Source organism: Sinohyriopsis cumingii, chromosome 6 (genome assembly GCF_028554795.1).
Source record: "Sinohyriopsis cumingii isolate HCF-2022 chromosome 6, ASM2855479v2, whole genome shotgun sequence".
Lineage (NCBI taxonomy): Eukaryota > Metazoa > Mollusca > Bivalvia > Unionida > Unionidae > Sinohyriopsis > Sinohyriopsis cumingii.
This window is the reverse complement of record NC_142966.1, coordinates 146,013,482-146,037,737: the sequence shown is the minus strand read 5'-3', so window position 1 is coordinate 146,037,737 and position 24,256 is coordinate 146,013,482. Positions and strand designations below refer to the sequence as shown.

The following is a 24,256-nucleotide window of genomic DNA, read 5'->3' as shown; positions in this document are numbered from 1 at the left end:
ACCCAAGATCAGGGATAGCTTTTATATTAAATAAGACATAAAAAATAATAAATGGAAAAACTACAACATACTCGACACACTAAAAGGTAGGGTATTACACTTTTTTTAATAACATACACATAATTAACTTATATGCACCAGGAAATAAATCACATAGGAGACTATGAAACCTTACAAGAATACCTAAGAGAATTCAACCTCGAACACATGTTAATAGCTGTGACTTTAAGTGTACTATATCAGACTTAGACTGAAAGGGACGAATGTCTGAATTTGATAAGGAACTTGTCGCCACCTTATCCAACATGATAAAGGAACAATCACTAACGGATACATACAAATTCAGTAACCCAAAAGGGAATCAATTTACATATCACTACACAAATGATGGAGCCTCGAGACTAGACAGAATATATGTAAATGACAAAAACCAGGAAAATATAATTGGCTCTGAAATCCTACCTTTTAAACTAGCGGACCATAATGCTATTTCAGTGGAAATAAAAAAAAACTAAACCACACAAGTGGGGAAGGGGACAATGGAAATTAAACAATCACTTACTACAGTTGGAAACATTTCAGCAGGAATTTGCTCATATTTTGACCGACCACGAGACATACTTCAGTAATATAATAGAGGAATGGGAACACAAAAAGGACATTTAAAAAATCTCCCAGTCATATGCACTCTCCATTGCAAAAAACAAAATGTACATTGAGATGGAATGTCATTACATTATCTACCATCCTGAATCCACAAATGAAGGTATACAAACGGCGCAAAGTGTCCTACAAGCACTAAAAGAAAAAAAAGAAATAGGAAATAGATTCAGAGCGGGTAAATTTCACTACATTTACAAAGAAGGGAGGACTCTATATAGAAAAGAGGAGATTAGAAAAGGGTCGGAACGAAACATCACAGGAATAAAAGAAGGAGAAAAAGTCCTAAAACATAAAACAGAAATAATAGACTATATACATACATTTTAGGCAGATCTATACCAGTCACAAAAAATACCAACAACAAATATAACACATTACATGGAAAATGTAAACTTTCCGAAACTAAGCCACTAGAATACAGACCTCTGCGAAGAACCCATCATGGAACAAGAAATAGCAAATGCAATTAACCAACTAACAAGGATAAATCCCCAGGACTAGACGGCCTAACCACTGAATTCTATAAGACTTTTCAAAAACTACTAGCACCATTATTATGCAAGATCTTCAAGAAAATCTTAAAACAAAAGGAGCTGTCCCCAAGATTGAAACAAGGACAAATTACACTGATTTACAAAGACAAAGGGAATGCAGATGAATTAACAAATTGGCGACCAGTCACTCTACTGAACACAGATTATAAAATACTAAGTAAAATACCAGCGAGTAGAACCAACACTACACTTAACAATACAATCAATATAAATCAAACATGCAGAGGTGATGACAAAAATATTCTAGACAACACCTTATCAATCAAAACCATTCTAGACTTTATTGAGAGCCAAAAGGACACCGAAGCAATTATCCTCATAGATCAAGAAAAGGCTTTCAATAGGGTTGAAAAAAAATTACATAACTGAAATCCTAAAATGTTTTAACTTTGGACTGATTTATAAACAGTGGATAGAAATCCTATACAACAATATATCGGCAGTAGTACAAACTAATGGTGCGATTACAGAAATATTCCCGATAGAGAGATTGGTGAGACAGGATGCTCTTTATCCATGTTACTCTATGTAATGGGCATCAGAGTGCTACGAATCAAAATACAGAGCAATAAAAACATCAGAGGGATCCATATTCCTAACCTAAAAGAGGAAATAAAGATGCTACAGTACTCGGATGACTACCAATTTTATAAAAGTTACAACCTCTTATAAACACCTAATGCAAGAATACTACAGTGCGACTCCACCATAACGTGCCCTGTGATAACGTGAATTCGGATATAATGCGGTTGTGTTGTGGCTCCTGAAATTTTGTATATTCATTAGCACATGAAGAAAAAAATTTGTTCCAAGTACGTGAAATAGTGTATAACATTTTTAAAATCTTTTTGGGGAATAGATCGCATATGAATTCGATTATAATACGATCGTGGTGTGGTTCCTGAAATTTGTAATACATGTACGTGTATTTTTCTTGTACCGGGAAAAAAATATTTTCTAAAGCACAAGAAATAGTGTGTAAAATGTTCATTATCATTTTGAGGAGGAGTTCACATATAAATTTTAATATTATATGATCGTGGTGTAGCTTCTGAAATTTAACAATTTCACCAGGTTTTTGAAGTGTTTTACCAAAATTAACATCGGAAATGTTACTTATTACTGATCCATGAATAATGCCAGTAAGTTGTCTTTGCGATTGTCTTCAATTAATCCTGGATACAATCGTTGTTCAAACAATAGCCAACAGGTGTTTCTTTTATAACTGCATGCACAACCAAGCAGCAGACGGTGCTGTGGTTGATAAGATTCTCACAATTTAATAAACATCAAAAAACAAAAGCTGCAAAAATGTTTGCTGGGCTTGGTGGTTATTAGGCGCAATCAGTTGACCAGTAAATAATGTCTGCTTTATTAGCTGGAAATTAAAAGGGTATGAAATTGTACATATGTTCAGCTTAAAATTTTTAAAAATGTCTTGTGACCATTGCAGGCCTACTGCACTTAGTTCTCTGGTTTTACCTGTGTATGGTGTTTGTTTATGAACTCATTATTAATTTCGTAATTTTTATAAAAATATTTTACCGTTATGGAAAAGCAAGTTCACAAACACAAGTCATTCTCAACACTTTGCGCAGTGATTAGTATAGTAGTTTTCACATGTTTCTTTCAATATTCATAAAATCTGAAGTAAAAGTTATATGCACGCTGAAAGCATGTGTTGGTTTTTAATTATTCTTGCTGTAGTCTTTCAAATGAATAGGCGTACAATCGTTAATTATTGCAAATTTGCAATGGATAAATGTACATGGAAATGTATATGAGAAAATTTTAGCAGTATGAAATTTGTACAGACACAATTCATAGACCCTGGAACCTAATGAACTGTACACATGCTTCGTCTTTCATGCACATAATGATCTGTGACAAAGTTATTAAATAGTTTAAATAAATGCAAATTTTGCAATGGAATTACATGTATTATGGATTATTTGCAAGCCCTGATGGTATGATATCAGACGACAAGTAAATGGTGTTAATACTCTGTTCATGCTGTATATTAGACGTTGAATTCAGACAATGATCTGGACAAAATGATTGCTTATTGTAAATCTGTGTGAAATTTTTAATGGAATTACATGCATTATGGATGAACTGCATGCCACGACAGCACGATAGTAAACGGTGTTGATACCCTATTCATCATATACATTAGACATAAATACACGTATATGTGCTCATTGCTTAAGAGTTGTTCTCCGAAAAAAGTAAAATCTGTAAAACCCTGCATTAACGCGACCCCAATATTAATGCGATCCATTTTTTAAAACTCCAATTATCACATTATAGCGGGGTTCCACTCTATAACTGTGGAAAGGAATCCAGATCCCAGATATCGATGATAAAATCGAAATCTTGATACTTGGCAACTGGTGTGGAAACCATCCAGGTCTACAACCTGAAAAAAATAAAGAAACTTGTTAAAACACTTTTCCTGGTAAAAATACGAAGCACTTAAATTACCTAAATGTACGAAACAAACTAAAAAAACAATTACAGTTGTGGAGCTCAATATATCGACAGAGCTCACATAGCTAAAACCTTTTTTTAGTAACATATGGTATGAGTTTAGTGTTATAGACTTTGAAATGCAGTACATTAGGAAATTCGAGAAGATAATATACCAGTTTATATGGAATGGGAAAATACACAAACTAAGTAAACAGGCATTACAAAGGGAAAGCAAGAAAGTAGGGCTATTCTTGCAATCACGCAAACAGCAAACATGATTAAAAGAAATAAAAGATTACAAAACCTTAACAGAAGACCATGGAAAAACATACATGTTTATATCTTAAATAATTTCCCAGATATGTATAAAAATAACAAACTAGCAAAGAAACTCAAACCCCCAAACATTGCATATAAAGTAAAACACACAATCATAGAATACAGAACTAACAAAGGAATATGGAGCTTACATGAAGAAAAAACATACGGATACTTACATAACCTCTATACAAACCAACACAAAACACAAATAGAACATCTACACCCAGACCTAAACTGGAAACGAATCTGGGAGAAATGGGGTAAATAAAGAACACTAACACTTATACAAGAACTTATCTCTACCTACACAGTGCATAGTGGGCAGGAGAAAAGCCTTCTTTAGGAAAATCATCCCAGACGTACCACCATGTATCTTATGCAACACACAATACGATAGCAAATGACATTTAATTTTATATTGTCCACATGCAAAAACACAAAGGGATGTCATAAAACAGAAAATTAAAACCACAATAGGGAATTTTCAGACAAAACACTTATTATACACAGACAACATAGAGGATAAAAACCTATATGATGAGATAATTCAGTATATAAATAACATCGTGCAAATGAGAAACAATAAAATATAGACAACCAAGCCATCAGAATACCATCCAACATGTACACAGGACTAATTACCTTTACAAAATAATGCCATCATCACATTTGTCTAAACCCCACCAACAACCTATGAAAACAGTCAGCAGAAGGGTTGGCGGGCATTGACTCTATTATAGAGTTTATCCCAAACGGAAACCCCCACCCCAGCCTGTGATTACAACCCAACTAAAACTAAATCAGGACTGTCTACCATTATATAGAAATATCACCACCACAATTAATTATTTACCAACTACGGACTTAAGTACACAGAAACAGTAAACAGACGAGGTGGTGGGCAGATACCCTTACAAGGAATTTATCCCGATGGATCCCACCCCCATCCGGGTCATGTACTAATTTGAGCAGATCAAATCCCTCCACCTATACATATACGGTAAACCTGGCCATACTACAAAAACAACTATTTCATCCCAACTAGCAAACACAGCTATAGGAACATAACAGAAACAGATGTGTGGGCTAGAGAATTAACTCTCTTAAGGAGTTTATCCCAAGGGAATCTCAGTCATCGCTTCTGTAACTGATACCTCCCCCCCACCCAAACAGAACACAAATTAACAACAACCCACCGAAATATGCCAGCCAGCTGAACAGATATGGCCTACTGGATAAAGTCGAGGGAAGAGACTGTCTTAATAGAGTCCATGCAGGTCATGTCTGTACATAAATCCCACCAAAACAACAAGACAATAACCTAACCTACACACACACATACCATTTCTATCTATAGGAACCAAACAAAAAGCAGATAAGTATGCACAACAATAAAGTAAACTGTGTACACACACACACACACACACACACACACACACACACACACACACACACAAACCCCACAGAAATTACAACCAGATATGCATAACCCCTAAATGACATATTAAATGTTATACATACTATCCCACTAAAATCTCAGTACTAACCTATAATGCCAGGCAACCATAGGAACACTAACTGACAATGATTAATTACACCCCAGCCTGAAAAGCCATCACACAACTATCCAGTTCGACAGTACTACTCCCCATGGAGTATTTACCAAATCTACTGTGCCACTACTGAAAATTAGATAGTTAACCAAAAATTCTTAAGATATGATCTAGATAGTGCCAGTCTATACAGCAAACCATACAGTTACAACACAACACACACATACAGGAAAACATACAGTTACAACACAACACACACAAACAGCAGCACACCGGACTTTATTGACTATGGCAAGTCACTTCAAAATAATTACGATAACAAAATGGGATGGGAGTGAAAACTTTCACCCTGAACTTTTGCAAAGAGAAAAGGAGTACGATCCTAAGTTTCATGCATGTAAGGTTCAAGGCAAGAAAACAATCCCAAGTACTAGTGTTTGCAAGTATTGACCAGAGAATGGAAACCGACCTACGTACAGAGTGGGAATGGAGTACATCTCAGAACCAGCATGAGGGACAACTTGAAAAATATGGCGAAACGAAACAAAGAACAACCCTGACAGATGAAGAAAACAAATCACACATGAAATCCACAATTGGGAGGACGGGAGGTACATAAATCGCAAAGCATGACCTTTAGAAACGAAAAACAGGGTGACCCCACCAATCCTTTACCAGCATCTGATGGAACGGAGTCATGGGGTGCTAACATAACTATTATGTTGAATAGATAATAATTTGTAAGCACACAGTGCTTGTAATATGTCGAACAGATAATAATTTCATGCACACATTGTAGGTATTATGATGAACAGGTCATAATTCTAAAGCACACAGTGCAGGTAGTATGTCAAACAGATCATAATTTCATGTACACACTGTAGGTATTATGATGAACAGGTCATAATTTGTAAGCACACAGTACAGGTAGTATGTCGAACAGAGCATAATTTCATGCACACACTGTAGGTATTATGATGAACAGGTCATAATTCTAAAGTACACAGTGCAGGTAGTATGTCGAACAGATCATAATTTCATGTACACACTGTAGGTATTATGATGAACAGGTCATAATTCTAAAGCACACAGTGCTTGTAGTATGTCGAACAGAGCATAATTTCATGTACACACTGTAGGTATTATGATGAACAGGTCATAATTCTAAAGCACACAGTGCAGGTAGTATGTCGAACAGATCATAATTTTATGCACACACTGTAGGTATTATATTACGTTGAAAATGTTATGATTCTGTGCCCACACTGTAGGTATTATGTTTAACAGATCATGATTCTAAAACACTGTAGATATTAGGTTAACAGATCATAGCTTTATATCATGCAGTAAAGGTATTATGTTGAACAGATCATAGTTTGTAAGCTCATCATTTAGGTATTATGTTGAGTAATTGATCAATGATATAAAAAGTCCACAAATGAACAAAACCACATTTTATTACATTTTAATTAATTGTTTTGGATGCTATTGAAATTTGAAACATGAAAGTCTGGATGAATACTTAAATTGTTTTTAATTAAGTCAAAATCAGTAATTTATGTGTCCTATTTAAGTGGTTAATTTTGATTAAATATTTTTTTACAAAATAACTTTTACAATTCTTTCATCTTTTATGACCAGTCTTAAACTAAGAGTGAGCATGAATTATATCAAGTTCTCTACAAATCTACATTTTATGTTACAGATATGCATTTCAAGGCATGCATAGTAATGTGCACACAAGTAGACACAGAGATCACATGTATGGATATAGTATCAGTTTTAATCAAATGAATTAAAGCTTGCAATTAACAAGCGCTGGGGTAGTTAGTTATTAAGATATTAGACCAGGTCTTAAAATTGATGCTAGGTCTGTATACACAGAGCTGAATGAGGTTGATTTAAATGTTTGGTATAAATGTGATTCTAAAGAAAATATTCTTAGAATCACCAGTCTTCATTTGTGTATGACCAAAAACTTAATCAGAAAATTGTCATAATTCTTAAGTAACCATCTTTATTGTTGACATACTTGGCAGATATATAAAAAAAAAATTGTGCTTAACATGATGAATTTATTATTGCATTGCATTCCTTTAATATAATTCTAAATCCCCAGTCTAAGTTAAATATCCACTTTTCGACAGAGTAACTGGTATGGAAAAGTACACAATCCCAGTCTGATTCCTTAGTCATGGCAAACATATAGAATATCTTCCCCTTCAATCTGATTAAAATCAGATCTCCAGTCTTATGTGTTGATCTGATAGAAACTAGTGAGAAGTCATGTTCTGTTGACCTTGTGGTTCACCTTTCAAATCACAACTTTCACATTTCTGAAAGTGATGCAGATCATTCAGAAAAATGTAATTACTAATGATAACTTTCCCTGACATGATTTATCTTATAGGATACTAAGAATAAGTGGACAGGAAATTCCAAAGGTCACCAAAACATGAACTTTTATCTTTCTAAGATCTACACATAGGACTGTGGAGATCTGATTAGAATCAGATTGTCTACCCCCTTTTTCCTTGGGCTATATTGCAGATTGTCTTCCCCTTTTTCCTTGGGTTATGTTGCAGATTGTCTTCCCATTTTTCCTTGGGTTTTGTTGCAGATTGTCTTCCCCTTTTTCCTTGGGTTATGTTGCAGATTGTCTTCCCCTTTTTCCTTGGATAATGTTGCAGATTGTCTTCCCTCTTTTCCTTGGATTACTTTGCAGATTGTCTTCCCTCTTTTCCTTGTACTATATTGCATATTGTCTTCCCCTTTTCCTTGGACTATGTTGCAGAAACACATGAATTAAGATGCTCAGCAAAGTTCATTGCTGTCGTAAATTGTTTGTTTGGACAAACAGATTTTTTTTTGTGTTGTGTCTTTTTTCCCAGCCCTTGCATTCAGTGTGCTATTTCATGTTTTTGCTGAAATTGAAGGGTTTTACACCTTGCTGCATCTGGTAATTAATCCCCTTTCTATGAAACAGTGTCAGGGTAAGTATAACCTATCCTTTTCTGGTTCCTGGTTGTAATATGTGTGTAATGTGAGCACATTAAATGTACATTCACTGATGGCTGTCCTGTTTATAACTTGGCAGTTTAGATGAAGTGTGGGACTTGTCAGAGAGAAGCTGCACTTACTATGGGAAGAAGAATGTCCCTTTTCTTCCTCTTCACATCTGGATGACCACTTCCATTTGCAGGAGGGGTCTAGATCACTTCTGGTGTTAAAAAAGTCTACACCTCAAGTGGAGCAGGAACCAGGAATGATTTCCATTGTTTGGAGATCTCCAGAAGGCCATGGATCCCTGATGCTTGTTCTGATATTGTCAGTACCTATGAGGTATAAATCCTTTCACCTCTCCCATGGGAGGTAAAGTGCCAGTGACCAGTAAAAGCCACTTACCTATTACAGAAGAGAAGAAGGAGCAGTGTATCAGTCTGATTCACCAGACAGTTTTGTCTGTCAGGTTTTCTTTATCAGACTGTCACCAGCAATTGAGCAGTGCTGATTGGGTGCTGGCCACTGGTCGCCAAACAGTGCTCTTCAAACTGTTGACTGTGGGTTTTGATCAACAGTCTAGATACAGTGCATGATCAGTTCATAACCTTTCTCTATGATCCCAATGGAGACATGGAGAGTCAAGTTTTGACTGCCTGCATTGGATCCTGGTCAATATTCCTGTTAAATCCATTCAGGATTTGGGGGCCCCCAGTATCTGGTAGTGAGTCTTTTCCCACCATGACAACACAATGCCTCTGCCATGGTTTCAAGGTATGTTGAACATGGCTGGTCACGAAGGAGGAAAGATAACAAGATTGATATCATTACCCTTCAGCTCCTTATAAGCAGTTACAGGATGACCAAAAGCCCATTTTAACATATCTCACCAGAGGACATTTCTGTCTCAATGCAGAAGCATGTCCAGGACAACAATGTCATTTCCATTTTGCTAGACGGACCACTTGCAGTAGGCCCTTCTCTTCCATTATGGTTCCCTGCTCCTTCCCATCTCTTGAGTCAGGAGATAGAGGATGAAATAAGAATGTTTGAGAAATGAGGTTTACCACCTTCTTCCAGACCTGTGCCCCAGGCCTTCGCTCCAATTTCTGCTTCTAACAAACTTGAAACTGCTTAAGGATCGCTATCAGATGGGATTCCCCTGTGATCCAGTATTTGTCACCAATCGAGTTTCTGGCTTGATTGGAATTGGTTCATGACCAGAGTACCGAATCACAGCCCATAACACCAACCATTTCTGTACTGAGATGCATCAGATTTGGGATGGTGTGTGCACTTGGATCCAGAAGGAGTAGTTCTTTGAGGACTGTGTTCTCAAGAAGAAACAATATTTCACATCAACAGAAGAATATCATAGCAGACAGCCTGTCAAGACAGGACCATGTGGTCTTCGTGGAATGATCTCTCTGTACCAGTCAGTAGCAAAGTTGCTTTCATGACCCAGGGTGGGGTCATTAGTGGACTTGTTTGCTCACAAACTCATTGGTTTATGTCTCTCCAGCACCAGAACAGAGGACTTGGATGGCAGATGCCTTCAGTCTGAATTGGGCTTGTGTATACACTTAGTTTTCCCACCATTTAAAATAATTCTGCCAGTTCTCCATCAAGAGAGGATCTCTACATCTTGGTTCATCTGGGTAGCTTCCTGTGGCCCCAGTGATCATGGTCCAACAATATTTTCAAGATGAGCCCAGGAGATTACCACAGAGGAGGGGCCTGCAGTTGCAGCACACAGGGTCCCTCTTACACATTAACTTTCAAATTCTCCATCTTCATGCATGGATCATCATTATTTTAAGCAAGGTTGCCAACTGCAACACCCAGTCTCGAAGGCAGTCCACAGCTGGAATGTGTGGTGCAGAGTGGAGAGTCTTCAGTGATTGGTACAGTAAGAAATGAATCGATCCTGGTCGCTCCTCATTAATTGCATTTGCAGACTTTATTCTCTTTCTTTTTATTATTATAGGATAATGAATGTCCTATGTCTACCATTTAGGGGCAGCCCTTTCTAATGGTCACAAGTTCTTTAGGGGTTCCACATTTGGTTCAGTGTCATCTTTCTGATATTACCAGTCCTAGCTTCAGGGACCAGTACCTCACTCGTTAATGCTTAGACTGAACCTTTCATGTATTTTGGGTGTTTTCAGAAACCTCCTTATCAACCTTATTGTAAAACGTTCTTTGATCACAGTACTGGTGGGACCCAGTTATGATAGCACATGTGGCCAAGCCTTCTGCCAGCCTTTAGTAGGAGATGTTCCTACAATAAAGGTAAGTGCATATCTCATACCAGTTTTTCTTTTTTGAGGTCATCAACCTCCCTTCTTATTGGTAAATTCAGCAATGCAGTACATGTAGTAATGGTTAATGTGTTACTACTGCTTTTTCAATGATTCCCTCCTCTCATCCTAATGTCTTGGTCCAAGTAAAAAAAGAGAAAGCTATTCTGTGTATTGGCTATGACAGAGAAGTCAGACTGGTCGAGTTTCTTTTCAGTTTTGGACCTCCAGTTACTAATAGGAAAAGGGAATATTTAGCTTCGACTAGAAACTTGGCATCCCAGAAAAGGAAAGCAGTGACAATATTAGTTGGTGAGTGTTTACAATATGAATTAATTTTACCTTGTAAGATCACCTTTGATCCTCTTGTGTATTTTATTTCCCAGTCCTTCACATTTTCTTTTAAGTTGAAAAATACCCTTAGTCTTAAAGGTATTTTTTTTTCCATTTCAGTTCCTATGTGAAATGTTTACCTAATCACATTTTGGTTTGTTCTTTTCAGATCTCATGTATTGTTCAACCAGCTGATGATAAAACCAAGAATATCATCTTCGAATGTGCAGGTAATAATAATAATAATAATGACCTTATTTAAAGAGGGTAACAGAATTAGCTAAAAACTAATCTACCTTGAGGCCCTCATACAAAGGAATTTATTTATTTAAGCTGTATCTCTGAAGCCACTGGATATATTGGGTTTGGAAGAAGGAAATAGAGTGGGCATTTCTAATCTCAACAGGAATACTATTCCAGAGCAGAGTTCCAGAGTATTGGAAACTTTTTTAAAATAACTCCTTATTTGGTTTGGGAATTTTATACTGTTTGGTAGACATGGATCGCAGGTGGGGAGTATTACCAGGTAGCCTATACTGGAATAGTGATTGTAAATATTCAGGAGCACTATTATGAGATATCCTGTACATTAATTTGGCTTTTCTCAAACAGATTCGGTCTTTAATAGATAATATTTTTAACCTACCAGCTAAACTTTCCTTGCTTTCTTTTTGGATTGATATTAGCCCAAATGCTCTTTTTTGAAGATGTGCCAGCTTTGCTATGTTTTTATCATTTGAATTACCCCATACTGTACTACAATAGTCCAAATAGGGTTGTATGTAACTGTTATAAAATAGTTTTCTGTGCCTTTCAGGGAGAAAATGTCTTATCCTGCTGAGAAGCCATAAACTTGAATTGACTTTTATACTGGTATGTTTGATATGTTCAGTCCATGATAGGTTATTATCTACCAGAACACCAAGTAGTCTATCATGACAGACCATTTGCAGATTTGTATCCTTCCATGTCAGACATAGTTCATCACTATCAAGATTTGTCCTTCTTTGCCATGTTGAGATAAGTAATATTTTAGTTTTACCAGTATTTACCACCATGCCATTACATGTGCACCAGTTTTCCAGTTTGTTTAGTGCATTCTGTAAAGAAATTTCGAGCTCATACTTTGTGTTTTGGATGTCTGACAATGTTGTGTCATCTGCATAGAGATCTGTAGATGATATTGAGTCTCTTAGTAAAAGTGGTAGGTCATTAATAAATAAAATGAATAGTAATGGACCTAGAATTGAGCCTTGTGGTACTCCATATCTAATTGTTTCAGGTTCAGACAGAACATTATTTATGTAAACATGTTATGTTCTCTCATTTAAGTATGAAGTAAACCATCTAATTGTTCTTTCATCACACTGGTAGATTTTCAGTTTCTTCAAAAGGATTTCATGATCCACCATGTCAAAAGCTTTCCTGAAATCTACAAATACAGTTCCTATTATTCTACCTTGGTCAAGTGCTTGAAGCCATTTATCAGTTAGGGAGATTATGGCAATCTCACAGGAATGGTTCTGTCTAAAGCCTGATTGATATGGGTGTAACAGCAAGTGTTTGGTTAAATATGACATGAATGAGTCATGGACAGGTAACAAACAAAAAGTCATGATATGATTGGTAAATGTAAAGACTGGAACAAAAAGTCATGATATGATTGGTGAATGTAAAGACTGGAACAAAAAGTCATGATATGATTGGTGAATGTAAAGACTGGAACAAAAAGTCATGATATGATTGGTAAATGTAAAGACTGGAACAGAAAGTCATGATATGATAGGTGAATGTAAAGACTGGAACAAAAAGTCATGATATGATTGGTGAATGTAAAGACTGGAACAGAAAGTCATGATGTGATTGGTGAATGTAAAGACTGGAACAAAAAGTCATGATATGATTGGTGAATGTAAAGACTGGAACAAAAAGTCATGATATGATTGGTGAATGTAAAGACTGGAAGAGAAAGTCATGATATGATTAGTGAATGTAAAGACTGGAACAGAAAGTCATGATATGATTGGTGAATGTAAAGACTGGAACAAAAAGTCATGATATGATTGGTGAATGTAAAGACTGGAACAGAAAGTCATGATATGATTGGTGAATGTAAAGACTGGAGGAGGCTTATTGAAAATACATAGCCCTCATTGTCTACGTATTCACAGATAAATACTTACAATAAAAACTCTAAAGGAGACACAACATAAGCCCAAATATTCAGGTGCCCAGGTGGTAATGCACAGGGTTCCCACGGTACCTGGAAATCGGGAAAAAGTCAAGAGAAATGAGATTTTTTTTCCCGACCATGAAAAGTACTTGAATTTCGCAAATATTGATGAAAGTTGGGAAAAACCCAGGAGTTTTCCACCACCACTTGATGCCCGAAACAATCACGTAATTGAGTCATAACTAAACTGATTGTGAGTTAAGTGTATTGAGCTCTAACCAGAATATTCGGAGGGTGCAGTATGGATCATTTGGGTGCTTGCAATAAACATATATGCTGAGTCACTTCAAATGCCCAGTGGATTAGATTCGTCTAGTAGACTTTTTTTCTCCAAAGTCAGCTCGATAGCCATATCTTTCCTTATATGGAAGGTATGAAACTAGTCTAGCGTCACAAGAGGCCAACATAGTGGTGGCAAAGCGTAGTTGCTTACCAGATGGCCCAGCAAACTTTAAATGTTGTTAGATCGAGTGATACATGCATGAAATTGATATGAAAATTACTTATTTTCTCAGAAATTGTGAGTGTTCAAATCGTTATGTCTTTAATCTGTTTTAAGACAAGATAAAATTACGTTGTTGATGAAATGTGACCTGGTACTCGCGCTTTGCATTTCTAGTTGCATGAGTACACAAATCTAACAACCCACATTTTCAAATCTTGTAGAGAAAAAATGCAATAAAATATTAAATGAAAGTCATATACTGGTTGTAATAAAAATACAAAAACGAAGGAACACAAAATTCTTCATATTTATATATTCCGAGAACAACTTCTGGAGTTTTGTTGTATCATGTGACTACCATGTTGACATGTGATCTCTGCTTGATAAATCAGACTGGCCAGATTGCTGCTTTTTACAAAAAGTATCTGACTTTCATTTAATTTAATTGGATTTCTGTACAACAACAGTATAAAGGAGTTTGTTGATATCACATGACTATTGGACTTGACTATTGGACTTCTGATGTCGTCATTTGAGATTTGTGAAGTCATGTGACTAGTAATGCAGATGGTAAGTACATGGTCAGGTTTCATCTACGCCGTAGTTTCATCTTGTCTGTCAGCTGATTAACAACATAACAATTATAATCCTTGCCATTTCTGAGAAAATAAATCATTTCCTATCAATTTCATGCAGGTATGAGTCAATATAATATAAGATTAAATTTTCTAAGCCCACTGGTAAGCGACTACCATATGTCGCTACCGCATGGTGGCAGCAAATTCCAAATTTTCAGTATGCTGTTGTAATGACCATACACCCAAACCATAATGTCCAAATATGAAAAATGTGGTGGGAATATTCGGAGGAAACTCGGATTAGAAAGCGGATTGCTATTCGTTTTAGTCCACATTTTTAGTCCAAATTGTTGAATCTCAGAACTAAAATGAGAAATTGTCATCCCTTGTATTATATATTAAAAAAAGATATGAGCCCCCGTATCAATACAGGTTTGGGGACTGGTTTAATGAATTACAAGAAGACAAGTTGATTTTACAGAAAATTCAGTCCTTGTTTATACAACAGTATATAATTTTGAAGGTCTTTTGTCAAAATTTAAATCAACCCTTTTGAAAATGTTTTTTAAATGATGGATTTTTAACCAGATTGTCTTAAAGAGATTAGGTTGTTTGAAAAATCTTGTTTGGGATTTTATTACCACAGATACATTCAGGATTAAACACTTTTTGTTGCAAGATAAGGTTCTGATTATTTGCGTTTATTGTGTTTTTCAAATACTGTAATGGGAAATGTTACTTTCTATGAGATGCATAAGATGGTCATAAGATTGCCTACTTAGTCCCTAATTGAAAATGGCGCTGTTATGGCTGCCATGGCAGCCATCCTGAAAATCTTTTTATCACCTCTCATTCTGAATAGATACTCATATCCACATGGGGTTTTCACTGAAATTCTTCTTATGTCTGACATCCAGCATGGTCACCAAAATATCCAGCTTTAAAATCTTGTAATTTGCTGCTCCTTCTGAATAGACAGTCCTACTAACACTTAATGATGTACGATACCTGGTTGGTTCTGAATGAAAAGTGTGCCCCCAGAGGTCCAGTAATGCCTTCATGACGGACAGCTTGAAAATCTTGTTATGCCACTGAATGGATGGTCATATCAATGTGAGATTTTCATCTCAAGACTTCTTATGAAGTCTGATTGATCCTAATGAAAATGGTTACCATTCTGTTACCTAATATGGTTGTACAGCAGACATCTTGAATATGTTATCATTATAATAATAATAATAATAATAATAATAATAATAATTACTCTGCCTTAAATGGATGGTTGTATTGACATTTGGTCTTTCACTTAAAGACTTTTTATGATGTCTTGTTGGTCCTAAATGAAAATTCTGTGATCTAACATCCAACAGCAGCAGTCTTAAAAATCCTGGTATTGCTATTTCTCCTGAATGGTTGGTCTTATCAACATGGAGTTTCACTGAAAGACTTCTTGCGAGGTCTGGGATGTATTATGTAGTTTATATTTGTTATTATATATACCTGTTTATAGATTAAATCCAACTAAAACAAGATAAACCCTGATCAGCTGTTGCATAATGTGACAGTAGATCAGTGTCCGTATTGTTTATTCAAATGAATAGTCCCAGTAAACTACAAAGACTCAGATCTCCTTGCACATAATTTGATGGCAGATCTGGATCTGTGCAGTTTGCAGTTGGATCTGACATGCATGTGAGTATATACAATAGTTAACATGCTGTATTGTGTAGCACAGCACAACACTGGGACTGAGATAGATCTGGTTGAACTGCCAGTGTCATATACATTTGGGAGTCAACAGGTGAGCACAATTTGTTGTAACTTGCATTGATTCTAGGTCAGTTTCTATTCTAATGAACTTTCTTTAGCTTCTTCCGTCAGGTATGCTCTGCTTGCCCCAACACCTCAGTGTGTTACAGGCAAATATCAGAATATAATTTTGTTTCAATATTTCAGATATCATGCTGAAGGAATGTTTTCAAGGACATGAAGAGGCGACAGCAGGATCAGTGGTGAATGCTTGTCTAGTATATTTGGGATTATTAAAGGTAACATCTTTCAGACTTTTGACAACTTAGCACGAGTTTGATGATGTTGTCTTCATTGTTGACATGGGTGTCAAGCAGAAATTTTTGGACTTAGTTCTAGTCCTCGTAAACATCAGCATGTGATGTCATTACTCTTTATGGGCATTTTTATCTTTAGGTCATTACCACTCCCTCAGAGGAAAATAGGTCACAATGATCTGCTTTTTGGTATAAGAAAAGGTTTTGTTTATAGATTATTCATAGGTGAAGCATATTAGGCAAAATATTTGGTGTATTTATTTTAAATATCATTTGCCAAACACAAAATTAATCATGTTTCTTCCATTGATTGATACTGAATAAAAGTGATCATTAGTTTACAAAAATTCATTTACCATATACAGACCTGCCAACTTTTATAATTTTACCGTAAGTCTAATGCAAATTACCCATAAAATACAAACTTACAGCATACTAGCAAAAACTACCGAAAAATGATCATTGCTGAAAAATCCAGATAATTGGCTCATCTGCATTTTATTTGGATCTGGGTTTCATCTTAGAATTAGTAAAATTGGTCAGGGAACCAGACTAACTTTATAGCAGCACCCCAGACACTTTAAACTGCACCTATTTGTTCATGCAAAGTGTCTGCATGATCAAACTGTTGATTATAGAATTTTTAAAAATGGCGTCCAGAAAGCGATGCATGTTTAAGATGAAAGGGAAAATATTCTTCTAGAAAAGTGTTAATAATCAACACGGAAGAATAAAAAGGAGTGTTCAGATTTTTGTGAATAAAAGCTGGGAAGGACACAATTACATTTATTGGACATCACATGCCAATTTGAGTATGTCTTGTGTCGGGAGATATAATTGCCATCGTCTTGTGAAATGGAAAAGAATTTCCAAGAATTGTGTAAAGTTGAGAGATAGCAACAAGCCATTGAGCTGCGCAGGGTTTGGAACTAGAGTTTGTGCAACTGTACTAGTGGTAAATAAAGCCTATGCACACTTTACAAACTTTTCAGTTGAAAATATTGTTTATTGTTGATGTGCTGAACTTTTAATTATGTTTTCCAGCTTTACAACAGCAGTTATTGATATTTTGTTACACCTTTCTGAAAACTGGTCAACCTTATGGAAAAATATCAACTGCCTTACTGAGATGAACACTTTTGTCTGTTGTTCTCATTTTAAGTGTTAGATTGCATCTAGACACAGTAAATTCCTCATTATAACATGGTTCATAGTGACCATGTAAGTTTTTCACATTTTAAATGAGAGTACCTTTAACTAAGGGATGTTCTGAGTTAGATTGTTTCATTACGTGTTATATTGTACACAAAACCCAAAACAAATTAGTATGTTTACTGCTGTAAATTAATATTTTTATTTAATACAGGTGAGTTAAGGAATACAGTTATTTAAAATAAATTGAGTAGTAATATTATAATTAAATAACAAGTTTCGTGGGATTTCATTGCCAAGCCTATGTTATATGAGGGACCCGGATCCACAGAGGGTTTTACATTGCAGTATATTTGTACACAAATCCGTAAGGATCAGCAGATGATTCTTTACCACACCTTATAAGTCCATGAGAGCCATGGAATATACCATCTTATAGTGCGACTGCCCTATCATGAAGTACATTATAACACTGTCCATTGCAGCCATGGAGTATACCACCTTACAGTGTGACTGCCTTATCATGAAGTACATTATAACACTGTCCTGGAGTATACCACCTTATAGCGAGACTGCCTTATAGTGAAATACATTATACATTATAACACTATTCTGGGGCCTCGTGTGGTCAAGTGGTTTGAAAGCGTTTACCTTTGCTGATCACATCTCACCTCTGCCTTCATTGGTTCAAGTCTTTGGCTCAGCTAGTGTGAGTATGTGAGAAAGCTATCAGTAGCTTCCCAAGGGTCGATGGTTCCCCGGGTTCTTCTTCCAGTTATACTGGCCGCCATGTATAGCCTATCTTACACTGAGAAATTGCATTAATCCCAAATACATCAACAAAATTATACTTTCCATGGCAACCATGGAGTATACCACATGGTAGTGAGACTGCTTTAATATGAATATATTATATCACTGAATTTGTGAATTTAAATAAGCATCTCACATACACAGGAACACATTTTAAAATATGAAAAATTAAAAAATGCAAATAAATTAAACTTTTGGAAAAAGGAGTAGATAAAATTTCTGAATTAATGCAGACATAAATAAATTTATTGACAAATTCATATAAGTATAATGCAGATAGTGCCGAGATAAAAGCAGGCTTTTGTCCTGCAAATATATCTTGTAGGAGCTGAAAATAATTGTTTCTGGGATCATTCTTCAGCATAATAAACATTATGGTTTATATATGCAAAGAAAGAAAAGGCGGTTGTTGATTATAAAACCTGATTTTGACATGAATGTCAGGTCAGCCATTTTCCCCACTATAAAACCTAAATTTGACTTGCATGTCAGGCCAGCAATTTTCTCTGCAGTAAAACCTGACCTTGACATGTTTGTCGGGCCAGCCATTTTCCTCACTATAAAACCTGATTTTGACACACATTTCAGGCCAGCCATTTTCCCCACTATAAAACCTGACTTTGACATGCATGTAAGGCCAGCCATTTTCCCTACTATGAAACCTGACTTTGACATGCATGTAAGGCCAGCCATTTTCCCTACTATAAAACCTGACTTTGACATGCATGTAATACCAGCCATTTTCCCACTATAAAACCTGACTTTGAAATGCATCAGGCCAGCCATTTTCCCCACTATAAAACCTGACTTTGACATGCATGTAAGGCCAGCCATTTTCCCACTATAAAACCTGACTTTGAAATGCATCAGGCCAGCCATTTTCCCTACTATAAAACCTGACTTTGACATGCATGTAATACCAGCCATTTTCCCACTATAAAACCTGACTTTGACTTGCATGTCAGGCCAGCCATTTTCCTCACTATAAAACCTGATTTTGACACACATTTCAGGCCAGCCATTTTCCCCACTATAAAACCTGACTTTGACATGCATGTAAGGCCAGCCATTTTCCCTACTATGAAACCTGACTTTGACATGCATGTAAGGCCAGCCATTTTCCCACTATAAAACCTGACTTTGACATGCATGTAATACCAGCCATTTTCCTCACTATAAAACCTGACTTTGACATGCATGTAATACCAGCCATTTTCCCACAATGAAACCTGACTTTGACTTGCATGTCAGGCCAGTCATTTTCCACACTGTAAAAGCTGACTTTGACATTTATGTCAGGCCAGCCATTTTCCCCACTATAAAACCTGACTGACATGCGTGTCAGGCCAGCCATTTTCCCCACTATAAAACCTGACTTTGACATGCATGTCAGATGGGCCTATTTCCCTAGTATTTACAGTCAAAATTTACAGATGAAACCTTGATTTTATCATCAAAAATGAAGTTAGTGCACAGAAAGTTGGAATCGGCAATGATGAATTTAGCAATTCTTATCAAGTAATATTTTATCATGTTTCCTTTTGCAAAAATTATCAATGTACTGTAAATAACTATGAAGAACGATCAGTCAGTGAAAATGTTGGCAGTGCTTATTAGTTGTTGTTTTTGTTGGTAGTGGCTATTGGTGGCAAGACTTTAAGAAATAAATATCAGTTAAATACGACTTACCAAAGGAAATTTGTATTTCAGTTTTAAGTGTCAATCAACAAAGTGTCATGCCACGAACAGTTTGATGAAAAAATAATCAAGTACCAACTTTTGATCTGATTTGTGGAAGTGTTTGCATTGTTACAACCAAATTAAAAGCAGACCTGCTTTGTATTATTATGTTAATTAATATTTTATATCAGATAATGGAGATAAAATGAACATTTTAAAGGCATGCTGATCCTACCTGTATAAGAGCTAAAAGTCTTGGTTGTTTGTCAATTCATTTCAACTGACCAATCAAAGACCGTTTTAAATAATAATAGATAAGTAACAAAATTATGTATCAAACATTAATCAGTGGTTTTTCCTACTCATTTGCAAAATTGGTCAAGGATAGCATGGGAACCAAGCTAAAGTCATAACTTTGTGAGTGCAAAGCTTAGTTCAAATACAGTGTTCATTATAGAGAGGCAAGATTCAATTTAGTTCATGGACGTATGCTCATGGATGAGCAGAAGTTACACAATTAATGGCAATAAAGTAACAGTATCAATGTCTTAATTGATAGCACAATGAGTTTCTGTGCTTTTTTTGCTGAATAAATGTTCATTTTTTAAAAAGATTCTGTAAGGGCTGTTGGTAAAAAAAAATACATGGGACCCAGCGAAGGCACTTGTAAAGTGGGGTACTCACTTATAGATGCAATTTAAAATTTTGTATCATTTTAATAAGAACTCTGTGAAATCAAAGTATCCTGGAATATATTTTTCAAAAACTGCCTTTCCTGGGTACCATATATTTTTTATTTTAACAGCCCTAACTAATCTGAATCAACAATGACACTAGAATGTATCCACATGTATCACATGCAAAAAGCAGTGATGTAATGCACCAATGTTTTCACTGGTACACATGATGAGTGTTAAAACTTCTTGGAGAATTTTTTTTTAACAATCTTTTAAAGAGTGGTTGTCTTGAAAATATAGTTAATCATTGATGAAAGTGAACAGCTTCATTAGAATAAAAACTGTTTTATAACAGTTATTTCAAATGCAATTATGAAACAAGTATTTAACCATTGCTCCCCCTTTTCACTATCGATGTCCATCCATTCTCCGTTTTTTCAGAGGTACCTCTGTAACTCTGCAGTCTATGCTTTTAGACCCTATTGTGCACTAGTTACTGATGGAGGGGTGTATTATGCATTATTGTATACTTCAATACACTTTATTGATACCCATTTCTTTAAAAAGGGTTTTCACGACTTTATTTAATAAAATTTTTGTTACTTAAGTATATAATCCATTAATTTTTTTCTCTGCACTTAATGAAACATATTACCTGCCTCATTTTTTTGTGCCAATTCTTACCTTTGGGAGGGAAATGTGCGACTCACATGGTTCACATGGACACAAACTAGCCATTTCCAACCAACAGAGTGCCTTTGGAACTTATAAATGCAGATAAAGTCGCCAGTATAGAATGAGTCTACACTTCATTTTCATTGCAATTTGTTGTTTCAGGGTGAAGACAAGAAGTACAGACCTCCAAGTGATATATCGGGACCTCTTTTTGTACTAGAACACTGTGTGCAGCAGCAATATTTTCCTAAACTTGCTAAAGAAATATTACAGGTGTTTATATCAAAGTAAGTGTGGTAATATATTTTATGTTTAGTGCATTTTTAAAAATTTAGTTTACCCACCCCCTTCTATCACATTATAGTTCTTTCTTTTTGTCAGGAAAGAAGTAAAATGTGGACAAGTTGTCCAGAAACAATCTTCAGACATGTAGTTTGACTTAGGTTGTGAGAGTCCCTGATTCCAGGACCCCCAGTTTATGGTCTTGGATTATATGAACACCACAAGGTGCAATGTGTTTTGTTTTAGATGTTGTCCCCACCCCTACCTCAGCCATCAATCTCAAATTTTGGCACAATTACTCTAGTTCTCCAACATCTACAGTTAACAAACTTTGGATGGCTTGTACTTGGGCCAAGGAAGTAGTCTATCATGGTCCTTTGAATGAAAGGATAAAAATGGTTTCTACACCAGTTCTACATGGTAGACCTGGACCAAACTTGTGGATGGCTTGAACATGGGCTATGGGAGGAGCCTGTTATTTTGGGTTTAAAATGTCAAAGATTAAGGTCATTATGACTGAAAGAAGAAAAATGGTTTTTGAACAATAACATTAGTTCTACATCATAGACCTGGACCAAACTTTGGATGGCTTGCACATGGGTAGGGAAGAAGCAGATTGATTTTGGGTCAAATGGTGAAAGTTCATCATCACTGCAACCGAAAGAAAAAATGGTTTCTGCACAGTAACACTAATTCTTCATTGCAGACCTGGACCAAAAATTGTATGGATGATTTCTGCTTGGGGTAAAGAACAAGCTTATTGATTTTGGGGTCAAATGTTCAGAGGTCATAGTCACTGACTGACTGAAAGAAGACAAATCTTTTTTATATATAACCTTTAGTTCTAAACATATACCTTGAAAATAGCTTGTGAAGGGCTTGCAGTGAAATTTTTTAAAAATTGCATTAAAAACGTAAATGTCTGTTGTCATGGTTCAAAGATAAATTTGTTTTGAAGAATAAAATTGGTTCCACAATAGGTTTCATTGACCATAACAATCTTAAAACTGTGCTCCTCCTGATGGTGTGATACAGGGTTCTTACCAAAACACTTAAAAATGATGTAGACAGTCCCAAATGAAAATGGTGATGAGCCGACAATTAACATTGACACCAATGTGACCATCTTCACAATTTTGTTATTGCTACTCATCCTGAAAGAATGATTTTATTAACTTGGGAATTTTCAGATAAAGACCTTTTATAGTATCCAGTTAGTATCAGCATACAATGCAAAATGACCACCAGTCCTATGCCAGCAGATTTCATGGCAGACTGGGGCAACAAATAAGTAGCCAAGTCAGAGATACTTATTTTTATATTTACATCTCACCAAGTTTATAAGTTGTACCTGCACAAATTAATTTTTATCGGACTTTGTATTGATTTATATTAAGTAAGTTGATAGCATTCTGACATGGGGGGTGGGGGCCAGAAGGATTTGTGATGGCATATAAGCATAATAGCACATACAAGTACAATGGGATTTTATCAAAACCAGTTTGTGAATAAATTCTGAAAAATACCTTGAATGATGCCAGTTTAGTTAAAAATATTGTGGATTTAACCAAACTTAGAATGTGGATATCTTAACAGAATCTGAAACAAGTTCATTGATATCACATTCAAGGTCAAAGGACATGGTATATTGGTCTTTCTAAAATAAATCTGATATCAGTTTCAATACTTGGCAGTTAAAATGAATGAGGAAAGAAAGGAGCTTTCCATGAATTCCTGTAAATGCTTTATAGCCAGTTGAACTTTGGTCCCTTCAAGGATTTCGCATGTATGATTACTTTTATATGATTGTCTCTCTTTGACTGGTCATGCTAATTAGTTATAGATAATTTTATGACAGTTTGTTCATTTTTCTGAACAAATCATTCTTTCCTTCGTTCATTGCAAACTTGCACTATTTAGCAACAATTTGATGGAGAGGTCGAAGGCAAAATTAATGAATGTACCATGTACATTTTGTACAAAAGACCATGATCACATTTGAAACTACTGGTCATAAAGTTCATTTGTTTCCATGTCAGTCAAACTAAGATGTATATAATACATAAATGTAATACAAACCTATGTATGTTGGGATAGTTCCAGAGAAGGCTGTAGTGGGGTACCTAAGTACTTAATTGGAATAGAAGTCAAGAATGCCTAAATATGTAGGGGCAGTTCCAAAGAAGGCAGCAGTGGGATACGTACGGAATGGGAATAGAAGCCGAGACAACCTAAATATGTAGGGGCAGCTTCAAAGAAGGCTGTAGTAGTGGGATACCGAAGTACCTAATGGGAACAGAAGAACAGAAGCGGAGTTAACCAAAATGATAGCCAGTTCATGAGGGCAGCAAGGATGCTTGGTTTGGTTTACTTTCACTTTTAACCATTACTGGCTATATCATGATGAGGAACTGGGAGCTAAGCATCTCAAGTGCCTTTCCCAGAAGCACGTTATGGCA

The 24,256-nt window shown here is 35.8% G+C and overlaps 1 protein-coding gene across 1 annotated transcript in view; it reads left to right on the top strand.

Annotated features, from left to right (window-relative positions):
- Window positions 1-24,256, top strand: part of LOC149798210 (ran GTPase-activating protein 1-like) — a 110,902-nt gene that overhangs the window by 84,191 nt on the left and 2,455 nt on the right. The window contains exons 14-16 of the mRNA XM_089963296.1: window positions 11,366-11,426; window positions 16,409-16,500; window positions 21,678-21,802. Of these exons, the coding sequence (XP_089819422.1) occupies window positions 11,366-11,426; window positions 16,409-16,500; window positions 21,678-21,802 (278 nt within the window). The remainder of the gene's footprint in view (window positions 1-11,365; window positions 11,427-16,408; window positions 16,501-21,677; window positions 21,803-24,256) is intronic.